Source organism: Coniophora puteana, assembly GCF_000271625.1.
Source record: "Coniophora puteana RWD-64-598 SS2 unplaced genomic scaffold CONPUscaffold_9, whole genome shotgun sequence".
Lineage (NCBI taxonomy): Eukaryota > Fungi > Basidiomycota > Agaricomycetes > Boletales > Coniophoraceae > Coniophora > Coniophora puteana.
The window spans coordinates 309778-333806 of NW_006913061.1; the positions used below are offsets into that span (position 1 = coordinate 309778).

The following is a 24029-nucleotide window of genomic DNA, read 5'->3' on the forward strand; positions in this document are numbered from 1 at the left end:
AAACCAAGCTATTTTTGTGTGGTAAAAACGTGTTATTTCTTACAAACTGTGCATACATGCAAATATCCCTTCGACGTCTATCTTACACTGTCCTCACATATTTCTGGCGCGAAGTGCTTTCCTAGGGTTCTTCCAAAACCTTGCGGACTTCTTCCTGCATGAACTTGTCATCGGCTTCGGTCGAGCCTCCACCAGCTATACAAGGGCACAAAGTAGGATAATATTCAGTAAGTACTGATAAAGATAGCTCGACAAACTAGGGCCGACCCATGTGTCCCCAAATACTTATCCTACGCTATATCGTACAATCCATTCTTGCTATTTCATCCGCTGGCTGTCGTATACAACTTGTCTAGGGCTTTTCAAAGTTCTTCCTTTTACGACTAAGAGGTTGAGATTACAGACACACCGCAACGAGGAACAACACTCACAGCTTCCGACGGCAGCGTGCAAGATATAGTAGTCGGCTTCCCGTTCTTGTATCCAAATCGGCCGTGGTCTGCTGTGCTGATAAGATTGATGGGTGATACGGTCCTAGTCCTTTGATCTGATCCCTCGCTAATTACCTCTTCGTTGTGCGTATGAGCCGAGGCGCCCGGTGCAGACCAGCAAGGTGGTTCCCCGTGAACACATCATGGATTATATCTCTGCGTACGTCTGCTGTGAATTGCGTTTCTTCCGAAATACCAAGTCTCATTCTGACAATGATAATAGAGAATGTGATTCCATAAAAGAATACTGATTGAGTACGCGGGAAGTGGGTTTCTTATGATCTTACTCACAATCAAAGGGATGATCTACAGTACAGGAAGAATATCAGTGAGTGCATCGACTTGGACAGATAATGCTTACGGCATTGCTGATAACTGTGTAGTAATAACCAACAGCAAGGCAAGCCATTGACAAGGAGTATATTGCGCCTGATTCAATGATTACCACTGCAATGGATACAGGGCCCGTGTGACACTGCGCTTGTCCACATGTGCTGACCTCTCGATGAAGGTAAGGTATCCTCTCAGCGATAAATACTGAATTAGATCCATCAGATCAATATTCTTTGTATTTGACCTAAGAAGCCAAACTCTCACCTGTGCAGAGGTCGACCACAAAGCTGACCGAGAATACAGCTACATACGTCATCAAAGCAAACCATTGGTTGTTAAGAGCCATCGTGTTGCAATAAACACTGGGGGAGCACCTCCTGTATTGCAACACAGATGTGTGAGACCTGGTAGGGCACAGTACCATCCATATCAGCACATGTGTTGCAATACATGTGCACGCTAACTTTTGGCACAGTGTATTTCAACAGGGGGACAGGATGTGGTGCGCATCTGCAGTACTGGTTGATGCTCCGGCTGACAGCATGATGGTGAAGGTTGGGGCTGGCGCAGCGCGCTATCAAACACATCGGAACGTTGCCCGTGGAATCGGTCCAAACGCAACTTGAAGTCCCGACTCACTAAGTCAAACAAATTCTTTCCTACAACAAGACATGCCAAAACAAGGATCGAGAGACGTTGAGAAAAGTATCGTGGAGCAGGCGAACATGCACACACGCAAACCAGCGATGTGCTTAAAGCAAGCTTAAAGATACGGAGAGATAGCTACCTTGTGACGGTGCATTGAACTCTAGTTGCTATCACATGTATGGTATCTAACCTTCGCAACACATACACGAACCCTATTTCATCTCCACAGCATCCTAGCACCCTGCATCCGAGTAGAGCTCGCGTCAGAGACTTTATAGCTGTACGCTTCGTTTAGCCTCCACGGTACCTGAAAAAACCAAGTTGGAGAGATGAACGGGGTCAAGAGACCTTTGATTTAGGATTTTATCGTGATTGATACGGAGGCTAATGTCCATTCACGGACCGAGCAGTACATGAAAAATCAAATTGGATACTAGAGCTATGCTGCCGACGGAGATGGCCCCGACGTTGAACTATAAAATTAACAAGAAAACAAGAATACGTCGAGCCAGCCTATAGCTCTACTTCAACTGATGTCACTTATATTATCCCTTGTCCGTTAGGCAGGTTCGAGCCGTGCTACGACAACTAATCACCCACTTCGTTTCATTGAGCGCTTTGGTGTTGTGCACTTTGTCCTGCATCCGTAACGCTCGCAAAAACTATAACGGTGAGCCCGTTATTATCCATCGCCATCTCATCCAGATTTCTCTCGTAGCTTCTTCGGAGGCTAATGATCATCCACGGACCAATTACGGCGAATAGAAGTATCTGGGGTACCTTCTCCATGCCAGATATCACAAAATTCAGCTAAACAGACATGAGCTATGTTTCCATCACCAAGCTTTGATTCTTACTTTGAGACAGTGACTGATAATGGTGAGAAGTATGACGAAGAAGAATCTATAAATTTATGCGGGTTTCCAAGTTAAAAAGCAACAACGACATAACGAGCCTTGTGCTTACCCAAATATATAGGCCAGATGATCGCGGCAGATAACCCACATCAAAGCATTGACTGAGCGGGCCGGGTTGATCCACAATGAACTTGAATAAGGCAGTTGTCTTGATGCGTATGCCAGGGCAAATGAACCAAGGATGAACTCGTATGCCAAATAGCTTGTTAGCTTTACTACTGATACCGGAGCACATGGAAGACTCCCAAGTGCGCAGTAAGCATGTGTGTGCTTACCTACACATATGGTTTCGATGTATGTTATTGAAGCCATTCGACTGATGCGCTACAAGTACTCACGAAGGTTCCCGAAATATTCTCCCACATTGCGAATGGTAACACAAAAGGTAAAACCTTGACAAATTGTGAAGCAACTGAGTAGTATAAGGAGTGTTTTTCGCGGTTTTCCAAGTAGGATGTACACCCGGGCAGTCATCATCCCTATCACAATGAGGTTAAAAGCATTAGCTTGAAATATTATCAAACCATACCTTGTACGCAGAACACGATAATATCGGGCCCCAATGTACCGAAAAATGCGCTCAAATACTGACCTAAAATGTATCAAGGATTAGTGAAGAATATGAACGCCGATTGCTTCGTACTCACGTCTATATCAGGATGATAGATGTAAGGTGAGTGTTTTAGACTATCGAGTGGTTTATCATACAGCTTGAATGTCTCATGCTGAGCACGATTTTGAGCCCGCGTATGCTTGTTATTAGAGTGAAATTAGAAACTTTACCTGAGCTAAAGTCAAGGGCGTGGGAGTCGCAGATCCCGACAGATGATCCGAGAATATCAGTAAGTTCCCAAGGAGCCATGCACTGTGTGTAGCTGTCAGAGTCAGTGCGATATCATGTGCCCTTCACATACATTGCAATAGCAAGACCAAGGTATCGCAGCTGATTGCTCCAGTGAGCTGACTCCTATAAAACAAATAAAGTCTGAACTGACAATAATGTAAACCACTGTCGTTGACGAGAACTTTCTGAGCTGAATAATTCATGTAATAAGTAGATCTGTTTTGTTGGATCCAGTGTACACAATGGTAAGGCTTACCCATATCAACTCCACCTGGTAGCGAAGAGGTGTACGTCAGCGATGTCTATCGTAACAGGCCTGATGGTGTCTCCAACGAGACATGATACATACCTCAAGATCAAGGTTCAGCACTGTCAATGAAGTTAGAAAGTCAATGATACCACTGCAAGTATAGAAACTATATTGCAGCATACGATAGTCGTAAATGACAAGGGCTGTCGAAGCAACTAAAAAGTCGCCAGTATATCGATTAAACGGAGGCTATGATCCCATGCCTGATCTCACCTGAAATACGTTTGAACATTTGATCTTTTTTCGCTACCAACAGTATAACTTGGGCTAGTGAAGCTGACATTGTTTTGAGCTGGTGAAGATGGTCACAGGGAGAACGCGATGGACAAGCCGTGGGCACCAGAAATACTGCGTCATTATATAGGCTGAGAGTCTGGGAATCGAGTGCATACTGAAAGATGAACGTAAATACTGGGTCACATTTTGATGTAGAAATCCAGTAGCTGGTAGGACCTTATGGCGCTATGGGCTTTGTGCTTCGTAAAAGTTTTGATCCGTGGATAAAACAAAGGAAGTAAGATCAGCGGCTCCGGCGGAGGCATGGCACATAGTAATCGACCATATTTACTCGTTGAATGATGTGCGTGTTATGCGCATCATGAACGGCGCGCAGTAGAAGCTTCTTTGGCACCTGGGAGAATTTACCAGTACCGATATTTATACTCAGGATTCCTCTTACCATTCGTGAAGTTGACGCCGTCACTGCTGGTTGCGCCATCAATATCATCCCATACGCCTTGATTGTTACTTATCTAACATTACACCCGGGATTGTTCCCCCCTATTATGGGTGGTCGCATCCTATATCATTAAAGCAGGCGCATATCGCTGCCACGACAATGTAGTCGGTGCACGGCTGATGCTGCGCGTTGTTGCGTCTTGAAATAGAATGTGCGCATACGAGAGTAATTTGATTGTTTCCGCAGCATGACTGAGATTTGAATGTCGAGTGTTCGAACTTTGACTACGTCAGCCCATCGATATTGAAATATTGAAACGTAGCTGTTTCTTCTGCATGGAAACCTGCTGCAAAAGGGTTTGGGTGCGCGTGTCACACTGACAAAAACGTACTAGTTCTCACCGGACTCGCAAGTAAATAACCTATGTGCCTGATGAAATTGTAGGCATGGACTGCCCCTGTACAGACATGTCTGCGACTAAGTTTACGAGCAGAAATGGTCACGCACATACCTTTTGTATTGTGAACGGCGCAAACGGCCCACAGCGACGTAACTAAGCGCTCGAAACTATACTTCCCCTGTCATCAGCACCCCACGAGATGCTATCTCCATGATCTCCGTTCTCGTGAGCCGCGTTGGGGCTAATGAGAGGCTGTTGAGATGCTCAGTAGCTCAGTAAGTCTCTGGAACTTTTGGATGACAGACGTGTACACTTAACGTTCAACGTTCAACGTCCGAAGCGATATGGAGAATCAATGACCTCAAGCCTGTACGCACATTGTACGCACACGCAGTGAAGTTCGCATCCGTGATTGGTATGAACGCATCGGTGGAACTCTATGTAGACAGGATATTGTCGAACGTTCTCACAAGTTACTGGAGAGAAGAAAAGTGGTGACAGTTAGGGGCGGCCTTGCCACTGTACAGTAGGTGCGTAGATTCTCACGGCTTCTACCATTAGTTTTTACCTATCCTATCCTCGGAGCTGCGAGCCATATACTCGAGTACAACGTCCTCACCGCCTTCCAGAAGCTATCTGAAACATGCAGCATCGTCTTCGGTCCGTTCTTGATGGCCCCTTCAGCATCTAAGTATCACCCATGCCATTCCGAGTCCCATCTTCACTTTGCGCCTGATGCTCAAAGCTACTGATGCACTCCTCAAACCCCATGGATCTTCCTCCTCTTCCACCAAGCCCAGCCCGCTCGCTATTTCCACAAGCGTCATTCGCGTGCCCCCTCTCGTATCCCGCATCCTCTCCGCCATGCTCGCGCAGTACCCTTGGACACCCCCGATACGTCAGGGGCATGGGTCGCCGCCTTGGCGATGCAGGGTCAGGTGGGATAAGCGATGCAAAGGGTCTGGATACGACCGTCACCACCTCTGGGGTCCACTAGCGTGGGTGCGATAGGCGAAGCTGAGTACGTGGTGGAGATTCCCGAGGAAGGTGATTCGGCCGCACTCAAGGCGTTTCGGGATGCGCTCACGGGTATGGCGGGTGACCTTGCGCAGTTGGCGGTGGGGGGCGACGGGGACGTGACCAAGTTTGTCGAGATTAAGGTCAAGGTGCGTAATTCATGTTTTTACCCATAGCGCATGCTTATGTGTGCATATACGCGCGGAAACAATGTGTGCAGCAACATTCGAGGACACCAGCATCCTCTCGCGCGCCATCTTCACCTCGGCACTCGTCAAGATCACGCTATACGGCGAAGACGCAAAGTACGTCTCCATCGCCTCTTCCCCTTCCTCCATCATGCACAATACGACCCAGCTGGGGCCGCATCCTCTCCGCGACCGGTCCCGTCGCCACCCGCCTCTCTACCCCGATCAACCCCTCTCACGTCAGCGTCACATTCACCACCAACCCTACCTCTTCCTCCTCTCCCCCGTCTCCCTCCTCGCCAAAGCTTATGCCCGCCGTAACCCCCTCGGTGCTCGCTTTGAAGCCACCCATGTCCTCGGCCGTGCCCAGCGCGCAGTTCTGCAATGAGCAAAGGAACATTAGGGATCTCGAGGTGCTCAAGGGCGGCGAGCTTATCAAGTTCAGCTAGGGGCACGCCAAGTGCTGCCTGGTGATGAGGATTTCGGAATTGTGTTAGACGTGCTGGACAGGAGGAGGGTGCTGGACGTGCGATTTCCAGCTTCGTAGGTATTTCTACTGTGATCAGTGAGAGTGAGTGGGAAGCTGATACATTTTGTGATGTATGTAGAAATATGCGCAGACCAACAGGGATTATCGCAGCTAATTACGTGCAAAGCGATGAGCGCTGGCTAGGCGACGCAACTCGGCGGCTCTTGTGTGTTTTCTCTTATGTTGCGCTCATTAGGCATTGATAAAACCTTTATTTCTTTAAACTGTACACTCCTGTTTCTAGAACGTGAAGAATGATCTCGGGCCTTCGGGTGATCGTGCCAGCAATTAGATGCAAGACTTGTCACATAATGCTCCGCGTGACATCAGACTCGTACAACGTACTATATGTCCCAGGTTGATGTTACTATGTATGCATAGACCAGCTGGCCGTTTATGACCTATGCCCTGTATGTTTTGCTGATGCTGGACTGTACGATCTTTGCGGCTGGGCATTCTACGAGCAGGGATAGTGCGTGAGGCCGACATAAGCTGCACAGTTCCACTTTTTCTAGAAGAAAGACTGCTCGCTGCGCGTGCAGTATTACGGAGTTTTTTGGATGGGATGTCGCCTCTCGCGGCGTCGATTTGCGAAATGACATGACCACGTAGACAGTCGGACGTCTTCGACTCCGAGTAGGCCACTTACCCACCATACGTCTGCTTATGTTCAAGGGCGTAAATTCAAATGACACTGGCACTCTATGTAAACTCTGTATGACCCAATTTTGAGTCTTTATACGACAAGCGTCGTAAGTTCTAAAGACAAGATAACAACGACTCGCTAATCTACAAAGAAAAATGACAACCCCCTCAGCGGATACCCAATAACGAACCTATTACTCCCCTTCGTGAGATAGTCGCTCTACACCAGCCAATTCCCATAACATGTGCGCGAGCCGCACTCCATTCAGTAAGCTCTATGCGTCAAACCCGCTGTTGCTGCAGGGTGCTCGGTTCCGCGCCCTGAACTCCCGCAAAAGCTATCTCGGAGAGCTGGCGGGAGTCAATGACCCTTTGATCCGTTTTTCTCTCGTAGCTCCTTCGGAGACTAATGATCATCCACGGGCCTATCACAGCGTACTGGAATACCTCGGATATGGCTGTGATGCTGTCCAGGATGGAGTCTTTGAGCTCGAATTGGACCTGACCAAGATCATGAATACCAATCTGCACGTCGCTCCTAAGATCTGTCGCTTTACCTTTGCGTAGTAGTACATGGTGGTGAGAAGCATAGACAAGAGAACGCTGAAAAGTCGTGTGTAAGCTGCAAAGCAGAAGGCACCAATATGTTCCACCTTACACAAAAATGTAGATCAGATGATCCCGAAAGAGAATCCACATCAGGATGCTGACTGAGCGGGTTGGACGCATCCACAAAGAAGTAGCAGCACAAGGCAGCTGCTGCACAGCATATACCAGGGCAAATATGCCCAGTATGACTTCATATGTCATGTACAGTCCCATAGCCACCGTCGCGACCCAGGGTCCTCCAGAAATCGAGAGTGCGCAGGCGGGGTTGTCCGTGCCTTCCGTGCAGCATCCAAATGTCAACAATGTCGGCTCATGATTCACGCTGGAGACACTCACGAATGCATGCGAGATGTGTTATGATTAAGTGCGTGTTGAATCCGAAGCTGACTGCCTGCGAGGCTATGAGGCAAGTGAGAAGCACGAACAGTACGGTTCATGGTTTTCCTAGAAGGATGTACACCCGTGCCGTCATCATCCCTGCAGCGTTGGTTTGGAAAACTGTTAGCAATCAAGAAGCTGCGTCTCGTACCCTGCAAGCAAAGAATGATAATGTTTGGCCCTATGACGCCGAGGAGTACATTCAAGTACTGACCTGAAACCAAATCAAGGTCAGCTATCCAGTAATCGTGGATATAGTTTAGACTCACGGCTAGATTAGAATTGGGAGGCTAAGAATGAGTGCGTAAGCAAATCAAAGGGTATGTCGTACAGCTTCGAGACCCATGCGAATCATAGTATTTAGCCCGTGAACACGCGTTTACATGAGAGAAGAATGCTCACTCGATCTATGAATGGGAAATCGGGAAGGATTGGCACTGAGAGATGGTCAGACATTGTCAGCAAGTTTCGGGTCTCAACAGCGCGCACATGTATGCGTACTGCGTGTAATTGTTAGCCGTGCGGTGTTAGTAGTCAGATTGCACATACACCGTGACGATCAGACCCAGATACCGTAGCTGAATGAAGAGTGCCTGTGATGAGCGGACTATTGTAAAAGCAGACGACGATTATACTTGCAATCAGGTAGACCAAGCTTGTCGATGTAAACTTTTGGCACTGGAGAAGGTCTTCATGTCAGAAAAACAGCATGTACAGATCTTGAACGGACAAGTTACCCAGATATATTCCGCCTAGCGTTGAAACAATGTATGTCAGCGTTGGCAGGTACAAATGATATAACTTGCTCCACCACTCGCGATGCATACCTCGAGGTCAAAATCCAGCACTTTTGATGAAAATCCACAATCACGATCAGTTATCAGGACGAAGACATGTTACAGCATCATCGACCGCTTACGATAATCGTAGATTACGAAAACCATTGGAGCGACTGGGGGCTTGTTAGTACGTTGATAATTTATATATGGTTATATCCCAGCATTGAGCTCACCTAAGATACGGTCCTGTACTACGGATGCTTCCTCGATTGACGCGAAGTATGGGACCTTTGACGTCGGCATTGCTGCGGCTAGAAAGGATGGGTTCAGGTAGTGTTCTATGGAGATGGAAAGGAACTGCAACTTTATAGGCAGCGGCGCATGCGAAGATACACTTGCGACGAGACATGCTGCATCACATCAAGAATATCATACTCTCGAGCTGACTCATACCTTGTGGTAACATGGCCTTCGTAGTTCGGAAAGAAGTCGACCTAGAGCCGAACGAGGAAGATCCGTGTCAGCTGACCGCTGGAATTATCTGGTAAAGTAGGTTTTGGCACACGTTCGACCATGTTCGCATCCGTGATTTGGATAACGGTATCGGCGGTCTTCCAAAGAAGAATCGAGGGAAACTGACCAGAAGCGCACCGTGCAGTCATCAACGACATAACCTTATGATAGTTAGCAAAGTTGATACCATCAAACACATTTGGACATACCTTGACTGCTCCTACCACGTTTACACATATCATACTTCTCTACACAACTTGTGATCCCCGTATGCATTGATTCAGCTTATCACCGTCCAAAGCGCCCATAATACAAAAGACAAATAACCACTGATGTCGCAAAAGCAGCGGTCTTAAAGCAGGCTCCGGGAAGCCACGAGAGGATGGTTACTTGATATATGTACCATCGACGATGAGGACGTTGCAGTTTACACGTCTTAGGGTTGAACAGGACCACCTATCTCTGCGGCAGAACAACAATGGGCGTGTAGCAGAGTAGCCATGTTAACGTTTAGCCACGAGAAGCGAAGAGATAACACGCACATCACTCGGAAAGAGCATGCGGAAGGGAGACGCATCCAAGGACGCATCGCTTATGCGAGAACTCCGAAGGTGTTCCCGCTACCATCTCAGGAAGACATTTACGTTATAGAAATCAGATCAGAGTGTTGTAGAGAAGACGGCAGTAGAGATATGAACTTTCCCTGAGCTTCCAAAGTCGAGGATTGAGTTTGTTGATTCGAGTAAGGGCAGCATCCGATCAACATCCGAACAGAAACCATGAGCTTACTCGCAATGCAGGTATACTCCCAAGAGCAAACTCGGCACCGCGGCGCAGATGCATAACTGTACATCAGACTTGCATCAGACATCTCGAACGTACATAGAAGAGTCCAATTACACGTACGGGGATCTGAGCCCAACTTCAAGCTGTAGAAGGTTTCACATACTGTATGGCCATGCGTGTTGCGAGATGACTTGCGATGAATGCAGGCAAGTGTTTATTGAAGGACTCAGGCAAGAGCCAGGCAACGAATAGGGATTGCGTCAGTGCGTTAACAGGCCTTGGACTGCTAGTTGGTTCCACGCTTCAAGGTTTGTCCGATGTATGACCGATGCGAGGCAAGAGACAGGGGCTTAAATGAGTCGGTTCTCACGCCGTAGATTTTGCGCCCGCATGCCCGACGCGTGGCACCAAAGTCCCATCATAGCTAACATTCCCCGCCAGTCCCCACCTCTTCTAGTCTCCATGTGCTTGTTCTTCTTCCTTCTCTGCCTATTGTCTCATAATAACTTTCCCACTTACCTCGCGTACAGTAACAAATTGACCCACGACCCAACCGTCATGAGAACTCGGCATCCCAGGGTGTTGGAAAACGCGGGACGTTGAACGCTCTCCCATTCCTTTGACCGTCACCATGCAAGAGAATATTGGCCGCATTGCACCTCCGGGCAGCACCGGGATCAAGATCATTGTTGTCGGTGCTGGATACGCCGGACTGGCGTGTGCAATTGAGTGTACGCGCAAAGGGCACGACGTGGTGATACTCGAGAGAGTACAGAAGCTGAAGGTGTTGGGTGCGTCTCGCTTCGCTGACATCCGTATGGGTGGTAGTATAACGACATCTACATTTTCTAGGCGATATCTTGAGTCTGGGACCCAACGCAGGCCGAATCCTCGCTCGATGGGGGTTGCATGACCGGTGAGTGGTACTCGCTAAGCAGTCTATCTCTCTCGAACACCAACATCTGCAAGGGTGTGGGCTGTGTGCGGTCACCATCCGTGTATGAACCTGCACAATCACCTCGGGGAGCTCGTCCGCGTCCAAAAGTTCGAACAACCCAAGTTTGGCGCATACAGCTACAACGGACACCGCGCCGAGATTCACCGGATCTTGTACGAGCACGCAGAAGAGCTTGGTATCAGCATTCGCATGGGCGAGGAGGTAACAGAGTACTGGGAGGACGGGCGGCGAGGCGTGAGTGGAGTGGTTCTGCGGGGTGGTGAGAGGCTTGAGGCAGATATGGTCGTTGCTGCAGATGGAGTAAGGAGTTTCGCTCGGAAGTTCGTCTTGGTACGTTGACATGGTCACATTTTCGTTCGTGAGGACTGACCCTTCCCAGGATTACCAAGACAAGCCAAAGCCATCTGGCTATGCCGTATATCGGGCTTGGTTTGACGCAGCCGAGCAAGGCGTTGACACGGACCCGCTCACTCGTCATATGGTGACGAACGGGGACGTCTTCTACGGCTGGATAGGTGAGACGTCGCGGCCATATTACCCTTGCTATGGCTGATGCGAACCTCTCCCAGGCCAAGACGTACACTTCCTTACCACATCCAACCTCGGTGGAAAGTCGATTTCATGGGTCATCACGCACAAGTACCCACCCACCCGTTCACATCTCTTTGAACCCGCTAATCTGCGCCATTTGACAGAGATGACACCGAACTCCTCGACACCTCGTCGCTTCCAGGTAAGATGGAGGACGTCCTCAAGATCGTCGAAGGCTGGGACCCACGCTGTGCCGCGATCCTTTCGAAGGCTCCCGAGTGTGTTGACTGGAAGCTCACGGTCCACGATCCGCTGCCCACGTGGGTCAGCAAGGGCAGACGAATCATTTTGATCGGCGATGCCGCGCATCCATTCTTACCGTGAGCTATCTCCACGATGTTGCACAGCGTTAGGTCGTGTTTCTGATTTCGCTCGTCAAACGGCAGCACTAGCATTCAGGGTGCATCGCAGGCGATCGAAGACGGCGTTACGCTCGCCACCGTCCTTCAAATCGCTGGGAAGGATAATATTCCCGTTGCACTGCAAGCCTGGGAGAAGATCAGGTGTGTATTCATCTCTCACACTCATCGCAGCGAATAGGAGCTGACGACTCATGTACGTTCTCAGGTACCAACGCGTACGCAACGCGCAGCTAATGGGCGAGTCTACACGGGACAAGTGGCATCAGGCAAAGCCCGAGGACAAGGGCGAGCAGCTCGATCTCCCAATGCCCGAGTGGTTATTTGCTTTCGATGCTGAGGCGCATGCGTACAAGGTCTTCGACGAGGTTAGGAAGGGGATTGAGAGGGACGGATATCGTCTTCCGAGCCTGGCTTGAACGCTGCGAGTTCGTCGACTGATCGCTACCGCTATTGCTGTGTCTTATTTCTACAGAAATCACCTCCGCTGAATGCTTCACATAACGACTAGTACGTTAGCCACAGCGAGCTCGGGTAAGCTGAAGAAGGTTCGGGCCGGTGTTGCCGTCGGAGTTCGGATTCATCCTACCTTGTTGGCGCGCTCGGCCGGACGAACGAGTTAAACTCAACGTCGTTATAGTCTCAAACTACCAAGACCCTGAGTGCTTAAACCAGCTCATAGAGGCCGTTTACTTGCCGACGAGAGGGATGGTGCCCTTCCATCAACCCATTCAAGGCGCCAAAGCGGGTTTGGGAAACTGCCTAAACAAGACCCGCTAGAGAAATGGAGTTATCCTCACATCCGTTCCTTCCAAGGGCCTTGGCCTGGCAGGGGCATAAATGCTTTCACTGTATCATTTGAGTTAGCATAATAAACCTTAAAACCACATCGCAGGAATCAAAGACTGAGTCTGTCGCCCTCTTCGCAGTTTATAGGCAGGGATATGGTACGGATAGCATGAAGAGCTACCGTCTGCATCAGCGCAATGGTTTGAATATGCGAGAACAGGACTAGTCGTACGATTAAGTTATTACAGTAATTACTAGTATTAAGGTACATCCAGTGCAAAGGGAGGCTCGAAGAACCGTCCGAAATAGATGGGCTTAATCTCAGTCATGAAGCAGGCTCGATGCTGATATTAAACCGTTAATTTACTACTATTTACGCTGTTGAGGATTCGGTCAATAACCTGGAAGGGGACACTGAAGTTAGCTCCCATGGACTAGATACTTCCGAGTCGGAGCTGCTGAGTTTCTCATAGCTCTTCCGAAGATTGATCATGACCCACGGGCCAATCATGGCCACTTGCCATGAGACCAAGAAGTCAGATCCATCGTTAAATAAGGGAATCTGAAATATTTGTGTTGGTAAATCAGAAATAAAAGTCATGAAAGCTGCATGGAAACCTCACATTGGAAGTGATGCTTGTGGCGTTGAGGACGGCAACAAGTAGCGAGAAGGTAACACTAAATATCCGTGAGAGTCAGTTTCGCATATCCTAATCAGACAGCTTTGCTTTCTTACACGAAGAAGTGGATCAAACTGTCTTGAATTATCACCGCTACTAGAACGCTGACCGACCGAAATGGATTTTTCCACGCAGCCGGTGGGATTTCTTTAAAGGCATAGCGTAAAACAGCTCCACAAAGAATGGTCTCATACGTCATCCACAGTGTATTGCTCGTTGGCGTGATCCACGAAAGGGAGGATGGTGCCCCAGTATCACAAACGTTGAAACCAGAAATATTGGTGCGACCTATGTGTTGTCTAACGTCTTAAATAGATATGAGGATTTGAGAGCTTACTGGTAGATTTGAACACAGCTCCGAACATGAAGAGGTTTGACGTAATGCTGGTGCCTTGAACCACAACAAAGAGTGCAGACATGACATATAGGAATGGTTTGGATCTTCCCAGCAATGCGTATGCGCGCAATGTCATCATGCCTGTTTTATTATTGCACCTGAGTGTCTATTTCTCAACATGTGTATCAGAAATAGAGAACCTTGTAGAACAGCGGTCAGAATTAGGCTGAAAACTTCGCGAGATGACCACAGAGCGAAGCCTAAGAACCATTAGTCCAGGTATATGTTATATCGAAAGAAGCAGTGCTTACAACTGGTGAAATGAAGGCAAAATAAGAGTTAGTGCTCACACAGAAGTCGTAAGCAGATTACCACTGTAATAAGTATAAACTTTGGCTGGTTTCCATGTCTGGGAAGTGAACTTACAAGCGGCGATACTGGCTCGTTCAGGAGGGCCGATGCTTGCTCTCTAATGAGAACATTGAGAGTGCACGTAGCATCGATCGACTCACCCATTGATAATCTAACATGCGAGCGCAGTCAGTAAGGTGATAGATAGGCGTTTGAGTCAGTTACATGCCCTGAGTAACCCAAACCAAGATAGCGCAACTGTGTCATTATGCTATCCCTTCAGTAGACCGTATGAAAATTCAAGCGAACACACCGTCATGTACACCAGGGTTGTGTTGGTGAAATCTCGACACTGCAAAGGGTTGGTAGCTCAAAAGGTTTGTATGCCAGACAATGTAAGTCTCACCCATATCAACTCCACCTGAGGGCACATGCATGAGTGGTGAAGGTGACCCTGGGAACTGGTTGCGTACTTGCCTCATCTGTGAACGCCAAGACTTAATGGCAATTACCATACATTATTATTTAAGGCATGTCTGAGAAGAATCTCGGCCATACCATAGTCGTAAAAGACAATCAACGACGCAGATACTGGACAGCCGACCGTTTATTTCTGTTTAAAGAACGCAAATGTATCAGAACTTACATCCTATGTACTCCTGTGTCACATATTCTCGTGCCCATGCTGCAAGCCCTGGGTCGTACATCCTCTGGATAACAGTTGGGGGCTGACAGACGTAACAGGGAGCGGGTGTCTAGCCTTTGTATGACTTTCGAGCATCAAAAAGGAATGCGGCAGTGGGCACAGAGGGGGGGCCGAGATATGCCGATGCCAAGTCGGTGGGGGACGCGCTTTTTATATAGTGCAATTTGATTTTAGCGCAGGATACCTGACCGTTTGGCTTAACACGGTCATGTTTGAGGTCGGAAGTCTGGTGAACGTATAACAAGGTTACTTGCAGAAATAAGCCAGCAACGAGAGCGGATTACAAGAACACTCTTGAGACGATGCGTAAGAAGTCAAGTCTGTCTGCAAAATATCTTACATAATCCCCAACGAATATTCAAACAGGATCAAGGAACCATTGGCAAAGAGCGGTGGCGGAACAGAGTACCGTTAACGTGTAGCTGGATGCCTAGACAAATACAATATTCCTAAGGGATCATCGCATCTGTACCGGGAATACTTATATGCTCACGTTCTATCGTTGACATGAAACACAGATAACGTTCCATTCGTCGCTTATCCAAATATCCCGTACACGTAGCACGTTGCGGTTGATAAGGGGCACTGCCAATGATGATATGATTTGTATTTCCACCGGCCCAAAGCGGATGAGTATATTCTACACATGTACAAGCACAATGTACCAGAGCATGATGATGCACAGCCCGGAAGATCCCTGCACGTACAAGCATTGCTTTAATGCGACAGTGTAATGTGCACCTTCTCAACGGCAACTCTCTGATATGAGAAATAGTTATACAATTTGTACGGTGAGTGTGTTACTCACCTTGACGGTCAGGCGAATCCAAGAGCATCGGCGGACCTAGCGAGCGTTCTTGGATAGCGCAGAAAGTGGACAATGATAATCTTTGGACAACGTGCTATAGCTTGGTACCCCACAGCATTCGCACAGGAACCTTATACAGCATGATATTAAAGAGGGTTCTGCTGTGCTAGTCATGCTGATCATGTTTCACTTCCATCGCGCGGAGGAGAAGCCTGAGCACAGCACCTGTAAAGCACGTACATGCCCATAAACATACAGGTCGACTTCTTTGCTGTGATTCAGCCTGAGATTCGTGACCAACGTGACATACTCCCTTCACTCGAACCAAGAAGCCAAATTCCCTTATAAATATGTAGAAAAAGCCGATTGAGTCGACGAGTAGTAGCAGGAGGGCTACATCTTTATACCACTTCAGTGGGATCCTGTTGCACGGTCGATATCTTTAGCATGTCCTCAGTACCTTGGCCTTAGTGCTCGGAGATTGAGCAAGAACGTATCTCAATTGTAGTAGCACATCCAAGTTGAACTGCCGATCCTTCAGAGTTGGCATGATACGGATTGAACCACAGAAGACTCGGGATGCACGAGAGGATTGCTGAGGATGGGATGTCACATGTATTGTTTAGGCCTGTCTGATAATGCCTTAAAGCTACAGACTCAACGTTACTCTAAACTAAATTTCGGATGAATGACATTACTTGGATGGCGTTTGGATGGCGGTTTGGTCATAGCGATAGAAGAGCAGGCGGCGGAAGCAATTCGGACGTCGGGAACCTCGCCTCACCGGCACCCTCGTAAGCGAGATGTGTCATCAGGACGTTCTCCTTGAAGGTACCTCGAGCACAACGTTGACCACACGTCGGCATCATTGGTATCTCCGTCCGCTTAATTCACCTCCTCCTTGTTCCTTCTTGTCCATGACCACCTCGCCACTGCCATCCTGTCCAAGGCACCTGAATGTGTCGATTGGAAGCTGACAGTTCACGACCCTCTGCCAACGTGGATCAGCAAAGGCGGGAGGATCATCCTCATTGACGACGCTGCGCACCCCTTCTTCCCGTGAGTTTCCCTTGCGATCTTTGAAGGCCTCCACCGCATATCTGGACGATCAACAGCACGAGCGCCCAAGGTGCTTCGCAAGCCATTGAAGGTGGCGTCACTCTCGCAGTTCTGTTTCAGCTCGCAGGTAAGCAGAACGTACCAGTCGCACTGCAGGCTTGGGAGAAGATCAGGTATATATTTCTCTGAATAACTAGGCGTTAACGGCTCATCTCACGTCCATAATTACCAATGCGTTCGCGACTCACAGGTCATGGGCGAGTCGACGCGTGACAAGTGGCATCATGCTCAGCTCGAGGACAAGGGCGAGAAGCTCGATATGCCACGACCTGCGTGGCTGCTCGCATTTGATGCAAAGGTACATGTATACGAGGTGTGCGACATTATAGTGCCAGTCGTCGCCAGTGCAGCCATACTATTATGAATGAATATCAATGAATGTTGGTAAGTTGTCCCCGCTTCAGTGAATATATTAATGTAAAGGTGACACACAACGCCTAAGGGGATTATGTGTGTAGTCCACCCCAAGAATCATAACCTTCGGCGCACAGGCACAAGTAAGTCCTCAGAGAATATGTAACCTTGCCCATTGAATATCTTCGTCAGCACTCATCGCTAGCCAATGCTACTGTTGTCTTCTCCCGTGCTGTTGATGCGCTTGCGTTGGTGGTTTGCTCGTAGCGTCTTCGAAGGTTGATGATAATCCATGGTCCTACCATCGCCACTTGCAGTGAAACCAGGAAGATATTGCCTTGATTGATCAATGATATCTGTCAACGTCGGCATCGGATCAGTACCACACATCATATAGAGACCGTTTGGAGATACGTACATTGCTAGTGACACCCGTAGAGTTGAGGATTGCCATGAGCATAGAGAAGGTAACACTAAAATTAGGTTAATTGTCTTGCAGTTAGGGCAAAAAGAGACTGCGATCCTCACACGAAGAAGTGTATCAAGTTATCTCGAATTATCACTCCGAGAAGAGCACTGACTGACCGAGTCAGGCTTTTCCACGACCACCCGGGGATTTCTCTGAACGCATAGCGCAGAACAGCCCCGCACAAATTGGTCTCGTAGGCCATCCACAAGGCATCGCTCGTTGGCGTGACCCACAAGAACGATGGGGGCGTTCCAATATCGCAGACGTTGAGACCAGCAACATTGGTGCGACCTTTATCACTGATAATGTTTTTCTCTTAATAAAACAGAGATGGTAATGGCTTACCAACAGCTTTGAACACGGATCGCAACATGGAGAGGTTCGATACAGTACTGATTCCCTGTACGATGACGAAGAATGTCGAGAACGTGTAAAAGAATGGTTTGGATGCTCCCAGCAGTGCGTATGCACGCATCGTCATCATCCCTGTGGATATGTTAGGGCAACGCGTTCAATGGAGTCCTGAATAAAAACAAATACTACCTTGCAATATAGATGTCAAGACTAGCTGGAGTATCTTGCGAGACGACCACAAAACGAAGCCTGCAGGATGATTGTCAAACTTCTAGCGAGCGTGAGCCAGTAAACACTCACAGCTGTGAATGACGATATCAAACCAAGATTAGAAATGATCAGTTCCAAAATTTAGTGATAAATTACCACTTCGTTGGAAAATAAGTATATTGCTACAGTACCAATGGCAACGTAATGTACTTACAAGGGGTGAAACTGGCTCGTTAAGGAGGGACGACGCTTATTAAAGAATAAGACTTTTGCCAGTATCCTGTACGTGGCGCAATTAGACGCACCCATCGTTACCCTAGGCGAGTAGGTTAATGAACAAGAGCCTTGTATAATCGAACTATTCACGTACGCCGAATAGCCCAAACCCAAGTAGCGCGACTAAACGATCAGGATCTTGTTTAGAGGACAATAGAAGACCATTTGGACAATCAAACCATCAAATACACAAAAGTTGTAGGCGTGAATTTTCGACGCTGCGTTGGATGAATATTCAGAAATTTCACATGAGATCGAGTCCGTTTCTTACCCACAGGAACTCCACCTATAGAGTACCACTTTTATATGAGTACTCAAGGCTACCAGGCGGTGGCTGCGGCTCGCTTACCTCGGGTATGAAATTAAGTACTATGGGCCAATAGTAGATCCCCCGATATAAGTGTAAGCGCAAAACGGTTGAAGCAAACATCTCCCGCACCATAGTCATATATAATTATGAATGAAGCAGCAACTGGAAAACTCAGATTTCGGCAACCTAGAAGCGATCAATACTTACGTCCCACGTATTCCTCTGTAAAATAAGCATGAGCCCATGCTAGAAGCCCCGGGTCGTACATTATTGTGATTCTTGTGGGATATATGGAAACGGATGAGTTTTACGACTATGGTGGTATTGGTCCTCTTATAAACGATGGAGAATAGATGGACAAGTTTAAACTGAATAGAGGCGGAGTTGGTGCAGAACCACGGACAGCATCACTGAACAAGAAAGATCCGGCAGCATTGCGAAATTGTAGTGTTGTGACATGTTTCAAGTTTGTTATTTGAGCAGATGGATCTCGGTAGCAACCGTAATGTTTGGTTAGATGGATCTCAAGCTCAAGCTTGGGCTGGGTTGTCTTTCCCATTTTTTCTTTCCCTACTTCGCCCCGTTCGATAAACCCGCGCTGTGGCATCTACTATCATAAAGCTAGTAGGTCACTCGGATCTCCAACCGCCTACGTCTATTGATGCAATGCAGTTGGTCATTTTTTCAGTCCCAAACTCCCTTGCCTCGCGTTTCACCATCCTCCAGACGAGTTTTTTCACTAACGACGTGCCTATCGCGCGTTTCACGTTCATAAATACCGAATTGGACCCCATTTCACGTCCAGGTAAAGTGAAAGATGTGCTCAAGATCAACGAAGGATGTTAATCGCGCTGCTCTGTGATCCTATTACAAAGTGCCCGAATGCCAGTGCATCGATTGGATCTTCACGGTTGATGACAAGTGCGGGACTGCCATTCCAAATGGCAACGCTGCTCACCCCTTCTTGCCGTGAGTTCCTCGCCCCAATATCCAGCATTTGAAGGTTTCAGTAGTTGAAACCGCCTAAGCAACAGTACAGGCGTCCGCTGAGGTGCCTGTAAAATGATCAAAACGCGCCACCCTCGCTGTTGTGGTGGCTTGAACTGTTAGAGCGGCACATGAAATCAGCAGCATGTTGGCATAGGAGAAGTTCAGGTACAGTTCGGATACAGGTTTCTCTGGCCACTTGAGCGTTCAGGTACACAGCATATACTATTCATAGGTATCAACGTGTTCGAGACTTGCAGCTCGTGTACAAATAGACCTGTGATAAGCGGCTTTAGGCCGAGCCGGAAGGCAGGAACGAGGGTTTTGATATGATTGCGACCTGGTTGATTCTTAGGTGCGGTCCTCATGGTAGACAAAGGCGATGTTAAGAATATCGAAGGCATCGGCTTCCGCCGCTGGTATGAATACATGTTATTCGTTCATCGCATGTTGCAAAGGATGCTTATGGAAGGCGTGTTATGTCCCAGATATGCCCAGTACTATGACTGCTTGAGGCGCAGAAGATATCATCGATTATCCATGGGGAATGCGTTGGAGTAAAGATAGAAAGTAACATTTACGGGATGTTCGAAGTGCTTGGAGAAGGCGATAATACGAAGGCAAAGGAGGCTTAAAACATCCGCACCCCGATTCGGCAAAGGCCGCGACGTGCGACGCGTAGGCCTCGTCATCGTCTCCCGATGTTCGACTTCCTTTACAATCTTCAACAGGCTAGTATTTACGCAATATCAACTCAAGGTACCCAATGTAATCGGTTCAAGGCAGTCTATCCATTATATCAGTCAGTCACACCGACAAATGATCGAGTGACCTCTGGTGCGCAAGATCTCGGTGAACACTAGCCATCCATTGGTATCCGCGATTCGGAGGGCGAACGCACATGTTATTCAGGGGTGAGATAGTGAGGCATACTCATCGTGCATGAGCTACCGACGCGTTAACTAGGACCTACTAACAACGCACACCTACCGCAGGCAACTACGTAACGTGTTCAAGCTGAACACGCGTTTTGGCTCTCCGCGTACCCAGTCTAGCTCAGACGGACGTCAAGCTACCTGGTGGTCCATAAGGGTAAGCACCCATAATAACAGGTCCCCTCAAGTAGGTTCATAACGACAACCAGCAGGTCTTAGCTATCAACAGGTATCTTCGGGTAGCCTTGTCTGCTCTTGATACAGCCTTGCCCTGCGCAGCCTCCTCTCGTCTTCATGGATATCTCCCGACCTGGTAAAACACTTTCATTACGGAAAAGTATTGGTGAAACCACTGGAACGGCACTAGGATTGGCGAATCGACACGATAGAAAAGCCAGTTACGACTCGGTTTCTGGTGTGGATGTCGCATCGGACGTCTGCAAGATTGATCTCGATGAATCTGCTGCGCTGTGAACTCGCTTCCCTGATGTGCATGCTGGTGTTCCAGTGGCTGTTAGGTGACGTCGGTTTCATGGATCACTGCAGTGTCCTACGCGTTGATGATGTGGACGAGGGCGTCTAGGACTCGAGTGCGAGACCACGGATGATCGCCTACCGGACAGCAGCAAGCAAGGAAGGTTGGTTGCGACTCGCGGCATGCTCTGGTATGATGCCTCGCCTTCTCCACTTTTTGACTTGAAAGTTCGCACCCAGCTGTAATGGTCTATTATTACAGGACATGCTGTGGTTGTGTTAACGGTCGTGAGTTCACCGCCAGGGCTATCCACTGCCTTTACTGATGGGCCTCCTCCAGGGGTTGAGCCCACTTTCTCGCAAGGCACAAAGATAGGCTATACAGGCTATCCATTGGGACTGGCGTGTGTACAAGGTACAGTCTAGCATATACTCGTTTGTAATGCAACCAGATTTTCTAGTTCACCTCGAAGGGTCATGCCCTTGTCTCGTTCCGCAAGGCGATTACTCGTGCAGTTTAACCCATCGGACTCAAAGCGGCATATCTGACGCGTTGACTCCGCTTTTCTCTGCTTTACTCCTTTGGCCATGAAATCTTAACAACTTCTGATAGGTCTGCTATATTTTGGTACGACGCTATCGATGAGTCAGTCTCGTCTATACCACGTCCCGAAACATCGTCACCTCCAACGCCACCGGACACACATGCTATCTGATATGTTCAAGCGGAGTTCCTATGCCTCCGTGTCAGTAACGCATGCAGCCGGCAACCACACAACTTGCCGGCCATACCCACCCGCTGATCTCCCAGGCTTCTTCGTGTGTTCCGGTGGCCCTGGGTGTTGTGTCGCGATGCTGCCGCATGCCACATACGGCACATCGAGCTAGTTTTCCGCTGTTTGGATGCTTACTTGACGGAAAGTCCCTCATTGAATTGCGGTGGCGTCGCGGCAAAAAGAGTTTGAGCTGCCCTCTCTTCTCATAGAGTCTCTCAGAGTCTCATCGGCGCGCTCGTTCCCAGCAACGAGGGCAAGGGCAACCGTGTGGTTCTGGCCCCATGGTGCGCTGTCCGCTTCGCTTGATTTGGTGTACGTTTATTGAAGGGTACGTAATTATAGTCAAGAGTGTCTGCAGGCACAGTTCTACCGCAGTCCCCGCGTCCTGCGTGTGCAAGTGAGCACTTTTTGCGCACGATTAGAGCGCGCGCGTTGGCCTCTCTCGCGTGTGTCGGTACCGGTGGGTAAATCACGTTCGCCTTGGCACACGCGCTCCCAACGAAGCCGTGCTCATGGTTTCCATCGACACTTACGGCAGAGAGAAGACGTCTCGTGCAATTGACTTGTGGATGCGGCACCGAGGGTACGTGCGCATGATCCACATCAGACTCCAGGTCGTGGACCGTGCAGGCTTGTCACCTCGCCCAGAGCTAAGGATATCTCGGGGGACGAAACTCTGATCGTGTTATCAATTTGATAATCATTCCTTTCTTTTTGGAACGAAGGTGGTCTTTCTCGAGTGCTGGTTTGGTGCGTGGAACATCGATGGACAATGCATTCAGTCGGTCTGCTGGCGCAAGCACAGGGGCCTTTACTAATTGAATCAGTTTCACTGGCGTCAATACATTCATCGTCATTCCGCGAAGCCCGTACATACGATATCGGCGCCCGTCTGTCTCGCAATGTGGCCGCATGCGACTGAACCTCGATGTGGCATGACGACAGAGAAAGAGGGAGAAATACTATCGAGCAGGGGCGGAACTGACGTCAAGTGAGCATCCGATCAGCGCTATCGATCAATGTTGGGTGATTGCCTTTCCCCAGCTACGCGAACGAAATCTACTCACGCCCAGTACCGAATTAGCCTCCGTGCTTCCCAGTGGCGTTAAGAGATGCCGTATCATCGCACATCTAGCGAATCCATCCAGAACATCCAGCGAGCGACCACTCACATAGAGTTTAATTGGTGTGGGGAGGAGAACGTACCGGGACCACTGCGCTAGCTATATCGCGCAGGAGCGAGCGGTGAGCCGATAAGTCAAGAAAGTAAGCTTCGTCTTCGGGCCGTGCCAGTGCCACAGAGCCAGTGTCCAAACGAATATTGAAGAAGAGGAAAGGGTTGCGTGTCTCGTGCACATAAGCTCTCGATTCAGCCCCGCAAACAGGCTGTGTGGGGACATTCGGGCGCTCTTCAGGAAGCCGCCGCGATTCTTCCGGAACGTGAAGAAGCGCCCTCGACATAGCACTTTGCCCACAAATAGACGCCTTCTTCCCATCACTGTTTGCTCCGATTATGGCTTGCTACGGACCTGGTCCTTACCTCGTGTTTACGTGGACTCCGCCGCCTGCTCCGCTATCTGAGTTTCGTTCAACCGTCCTGTACAGGCGTCTACCTGCAACATCTTATCTGGAGTTGCCCGCCGGGTGAGAACATACAAGCGCCACATTGAGACGAATCAAGGCAGTTTATTTACGGAATGCCCGATATGACCGTCGCCACACTGCTCTTCGATGAGGATAAGCTCAACCGCCCGCAAACGTTTCTTCGCTGGTGCTCTATTTGCACTTGCACTTTCCATGTACACGTCCGGTAATTTTCTTTCCGAGCTATCCATCCGAGTCGGACACGGAAGAGTCCGTCGCAATTCCTCTGATGGAGTTGCGGCACCATTCTGCTGTGATGGACTGCCGGTGATTGCGCTGATCCCGAGATGGCCACGGTTCCTGTGCGATTATTACTCGAGGCCAGTGCAATCCCGTAAGTTCACCGTAAGCGAGTTTAATATATCCATAAAGTGTAGTTGTACGCAAGTAGCGTAACAAGGTGTCTGTCGCGAGGAGCTCATGCGGGCCTCGTGTTTCCTGAGCCACCCTTGTGGTTTGTTTTATTGCAAAGAGTG

The 24029-nt window shown here is 48.7% G+C and overlaps 8 protein-coding genes across 8 annotated transcripts; 4 read left to right on the top strand and 4 right to left on the bottom strand.

Moving 5' to 3' along the window:
- Positions 1-1949: 1949 nt before the first annotated feature.
- CONPUDRAFT_145129 (uncharacterized protein) lies at positions 1950-3826 on the bottom strand (the record flags this gene model as incomplete). The annotated part of the gene is made up of 13 exons (XM_007772435.1): positions 1950-2282; positions 2330-2375; positions 2439-2664; positions 2728-2868; positions 2919-2981; positions 3096-3114; positions 3173-3254; positions 3304-3332; positions 3385-3423; positions 3490-3504; positions 3583-3602; positions 3666-3698; positions 3757-3826. 13 exons carry the CDS (start codon positions 3824-3826, stop codon positions 2079-2081), a joined length of 987 nt encoding a protein of 328 aa, XP_007770625.1. The 3' UTR covers positions 1950-2078.
- Positions 3827-5155: 1329 nt separating this feature from the next.
- On the top strand, positions 5156-6655 carry CONPUDRAFT_126619 (uncharacterized protein). The gene is made up of 4 exons (XM_007772436.1): positions 5156-5792; positions 5860-5944; positions 5997-6370; positions 6436-6655. The coding sequence occupies exons 1-3, from the start codon at positions 5573-5575 to the stop codon at positions 6274-6276; spliced, it is 585 nt and encodes a 194-aa protein (XP_007770626.1). The 5' UTR covers positions 5156-5572; the 3' UTR covers positions 6277-6370; positions 6436-6655.
- Positions 6656-7138: 483 nt separating this feature from the next.
- On the bottom strand, positions 7139-8038 carry CONPUDRAFT_83283 (uncharacterized protein). The gene is made up of 4 exons (XM_007772437.1): positions 7947-8038; positions 7660-7885; positions 7559-7604; positions 7139-7502 (listed from the first exon to the last, which is right to left on the bottom strand). The coding sequence occupies exons 2-4, from the start codon at positions 7821-7823 to the stop codon at positions 7284-7286; spliced, it is 429 nt and encodes a 142-aa protein (XP_007770627.1). The 5' UTR covers positions 7824-7885; positions 7947-8038; the 3' UTR covers positions 7139-7283.
- Positions 8039-8282: 244 nt separating this feature from the next.
- Positions 8283-10301, bottom strand: CONPUDRAFT_83284 (uncharacterized protein). The gene is made up of 12 exons (XM_007772438.1): positions 10187-10301; positions 9823-10125; positions 9490-9742; positions 9132-9441; positions 9001-9078; positions 8908-8940; positions 8816-8835; positions 8726-8740; positions 8628-8666; positions 8538-8566; positions 8391-8395; positions 8283-8321 (listed from the first exon to the last, which is right to left on the bottom strand). Exons 5-12 carry the CDS (start codon positions 9068-9070, stop codon positions 8302-8304), a joined length of 231 nt encoding a protein of 76 aa, XP_007770628.1. The 5' UTR covers positions 9071-9078; positions 9132-9441; positions 9490-9742; positions 9823-10125; positions 10187-10301; the 3' UTR covers positions 8283-8301.
- Positions 10302-10621: 320 nt separating this feature from the next.
- Positions 10622-12474, top strand: CONPUDRAFT_166746 (monooxygenase). Its single transcript, XM_007772439.1, has 8 exons — positions 10622-10857; positions 10919-10982; positions 11036-11354; positions 11404-11539; positions 11594-11663; positions 11720-11935; positions 12002-12118; positions 12183-12474. Exons 1-8 carry the CDS (start codon positions 10698-10700, stop codon positions 12391-12393), a joined length of 1293 nt encoding a protein of 430 aa, XP_007770629.1. The 5' UTR covers positions 10622-10697; the 3' UTR covers positions 12394-12474.
- A 662-nt stretch (positions 12475-13136) lies between these two features.
- On the bottom strand, positions 13137-14838 carry CONPUDRAFT_74451 (uncharacterized protein; the record flags this gene model as incomplete). The annotated part of the gene is made up of 10 exons (XM_007772326.1): positions 13137-13325; positions 13387-13441; positions 13557-13731; positions 13781-13921; positions 13981-14040; positions 14207-14249; positions 14293-14303; positions 14445-14552; positions 14605-14628; positions 14778-14838. 10 exons carry the CDS (start codon positions 14836-14838, stop codon positions 13137-13139), a joined length of 867 nt encoding a protein of 288 aa, XP_007770516.1.
- A 1509-nt stretch (positions 14839-16347) lies between these two features.
- CONPUDRAFT_166747 (uncharacterized protein) lies at positions 16348-17055 on the top strand (the record flags this gene model as incomplete). The annotated part of the gene is made up of 4 exons (XM_007772440.1): positions 16348-16439; positions 16654-16704; positions 16761-16877; positions 16955-17055. Coding segments are annotated over 4 exons (360 nt in total), but the record flags the coding sequence as incomplete, so codon positions are not given.
- Positions 17056-21113: 4058 nt separating this feature from the next.
- Positions 21114-23085, top strand: CONPUDRAFT_145132 (uncharacterized protein; the record flags this gene model as incomplete). Its single annotated transcript, XM_007772441.1, has 10 exons — positions 21114-21177; positions 21243-21297; positions 21396-21421; positions 21474-21537; positions 21747-21779; positions 22119-22193; positions 22252-22306; positions 22332-22492; positions 22635-22659; positions 22855-23085. 10 exons carry the CDS (start codon positions 21114-21116, stop codon positions 23083-23085), a joined length of 789 nt encoding a protein of 262 aa, XP_007770631.1.
- Positions 23086-24029: the final 944 nt, after the last annotated feature.

Coding starts and splice junctions, on each gene's coding strand:
- CONPUDRAFT_126619 (XM_007772436.1), top strand. CDS start 5,573: ATGCAAAGGGTCTGGATACGACCGTCACCACCTCTGGGGTCCACTAGC. Junction 5,793..5,859: donor CGAGATTAAGGTCAAGGTGC/GTAATTCATGTT, acceptor CAATGTGTGCAG/CAACATTCGAGGACACCAGC. Junction 5,945..5,996: donor CTATACGGCGAAGACGCAAA/GTACGTCTCCAT, acceptor AATACGACCCAG/CTGGGGCCGCATCCTCTCCG.
- CONPUDRAFT_83283 (XM_007772437.1), bottom strand. CDS start 7,823: ATGGGACTGTACATGACATATGAAGTCATACTGGGCATATTTGCCCTG. Junction 7,605..7,659: donor CATCTGATCTACATTTTTGT/GTAAGGTGGAAC, acceptor ACGACTTTTCAG/CGTTCTCTTGTCTATGCTTC. Junction 7,503..7,558: donor CCATGTACTACTACGCAAAG/GTAAAGCGACAG, acceptor GATCTTGGTCAG/GTCCAATTCGAGCTCAAAGA.
- CONPUDRAFT_83284 (XM_007772438.1), bottom strand. CDS start 9,070: ATGCCGACGTCAAAGGTCCCATACTTCGCGTCAATCGAGGAAGCATCC. Junction 8,836..8,907: donor TTTCGTAATCTACGATTATC/GTAAGCGGTCGA, acceptor TTTCATCAAAAG/TGCTGGATTTTGACCTCGAG. Junction 8,567..8,627: donor CAAGCTTGGTCTACCTGATT/GCAAGTATAATC, acceptor CTCTTCATTCAG/CTACGGTATCTGGGTCTGAT.
- CONPUDRAFT_166746 (XM_007772439.1), top strand. CDS start 10,698: ATGCAAGAGAATATTGGCCGCATTGCACCTCCGGGCAGCACCGGGATC. Junction 11,540..11,593: donor CGTCTTCTACGGCTGGATAG/GTGAGACGTCGC, acceptor AACCTCTCCCAG/GCCAAGACGTACACTTCCTT. Junction 11,664..11,719: donor TCATGGGTCATCACGCACAA/GTACCCACCCAC, acceptor GCCATTTGACAG/AGATGACACCGAACTCCTCG.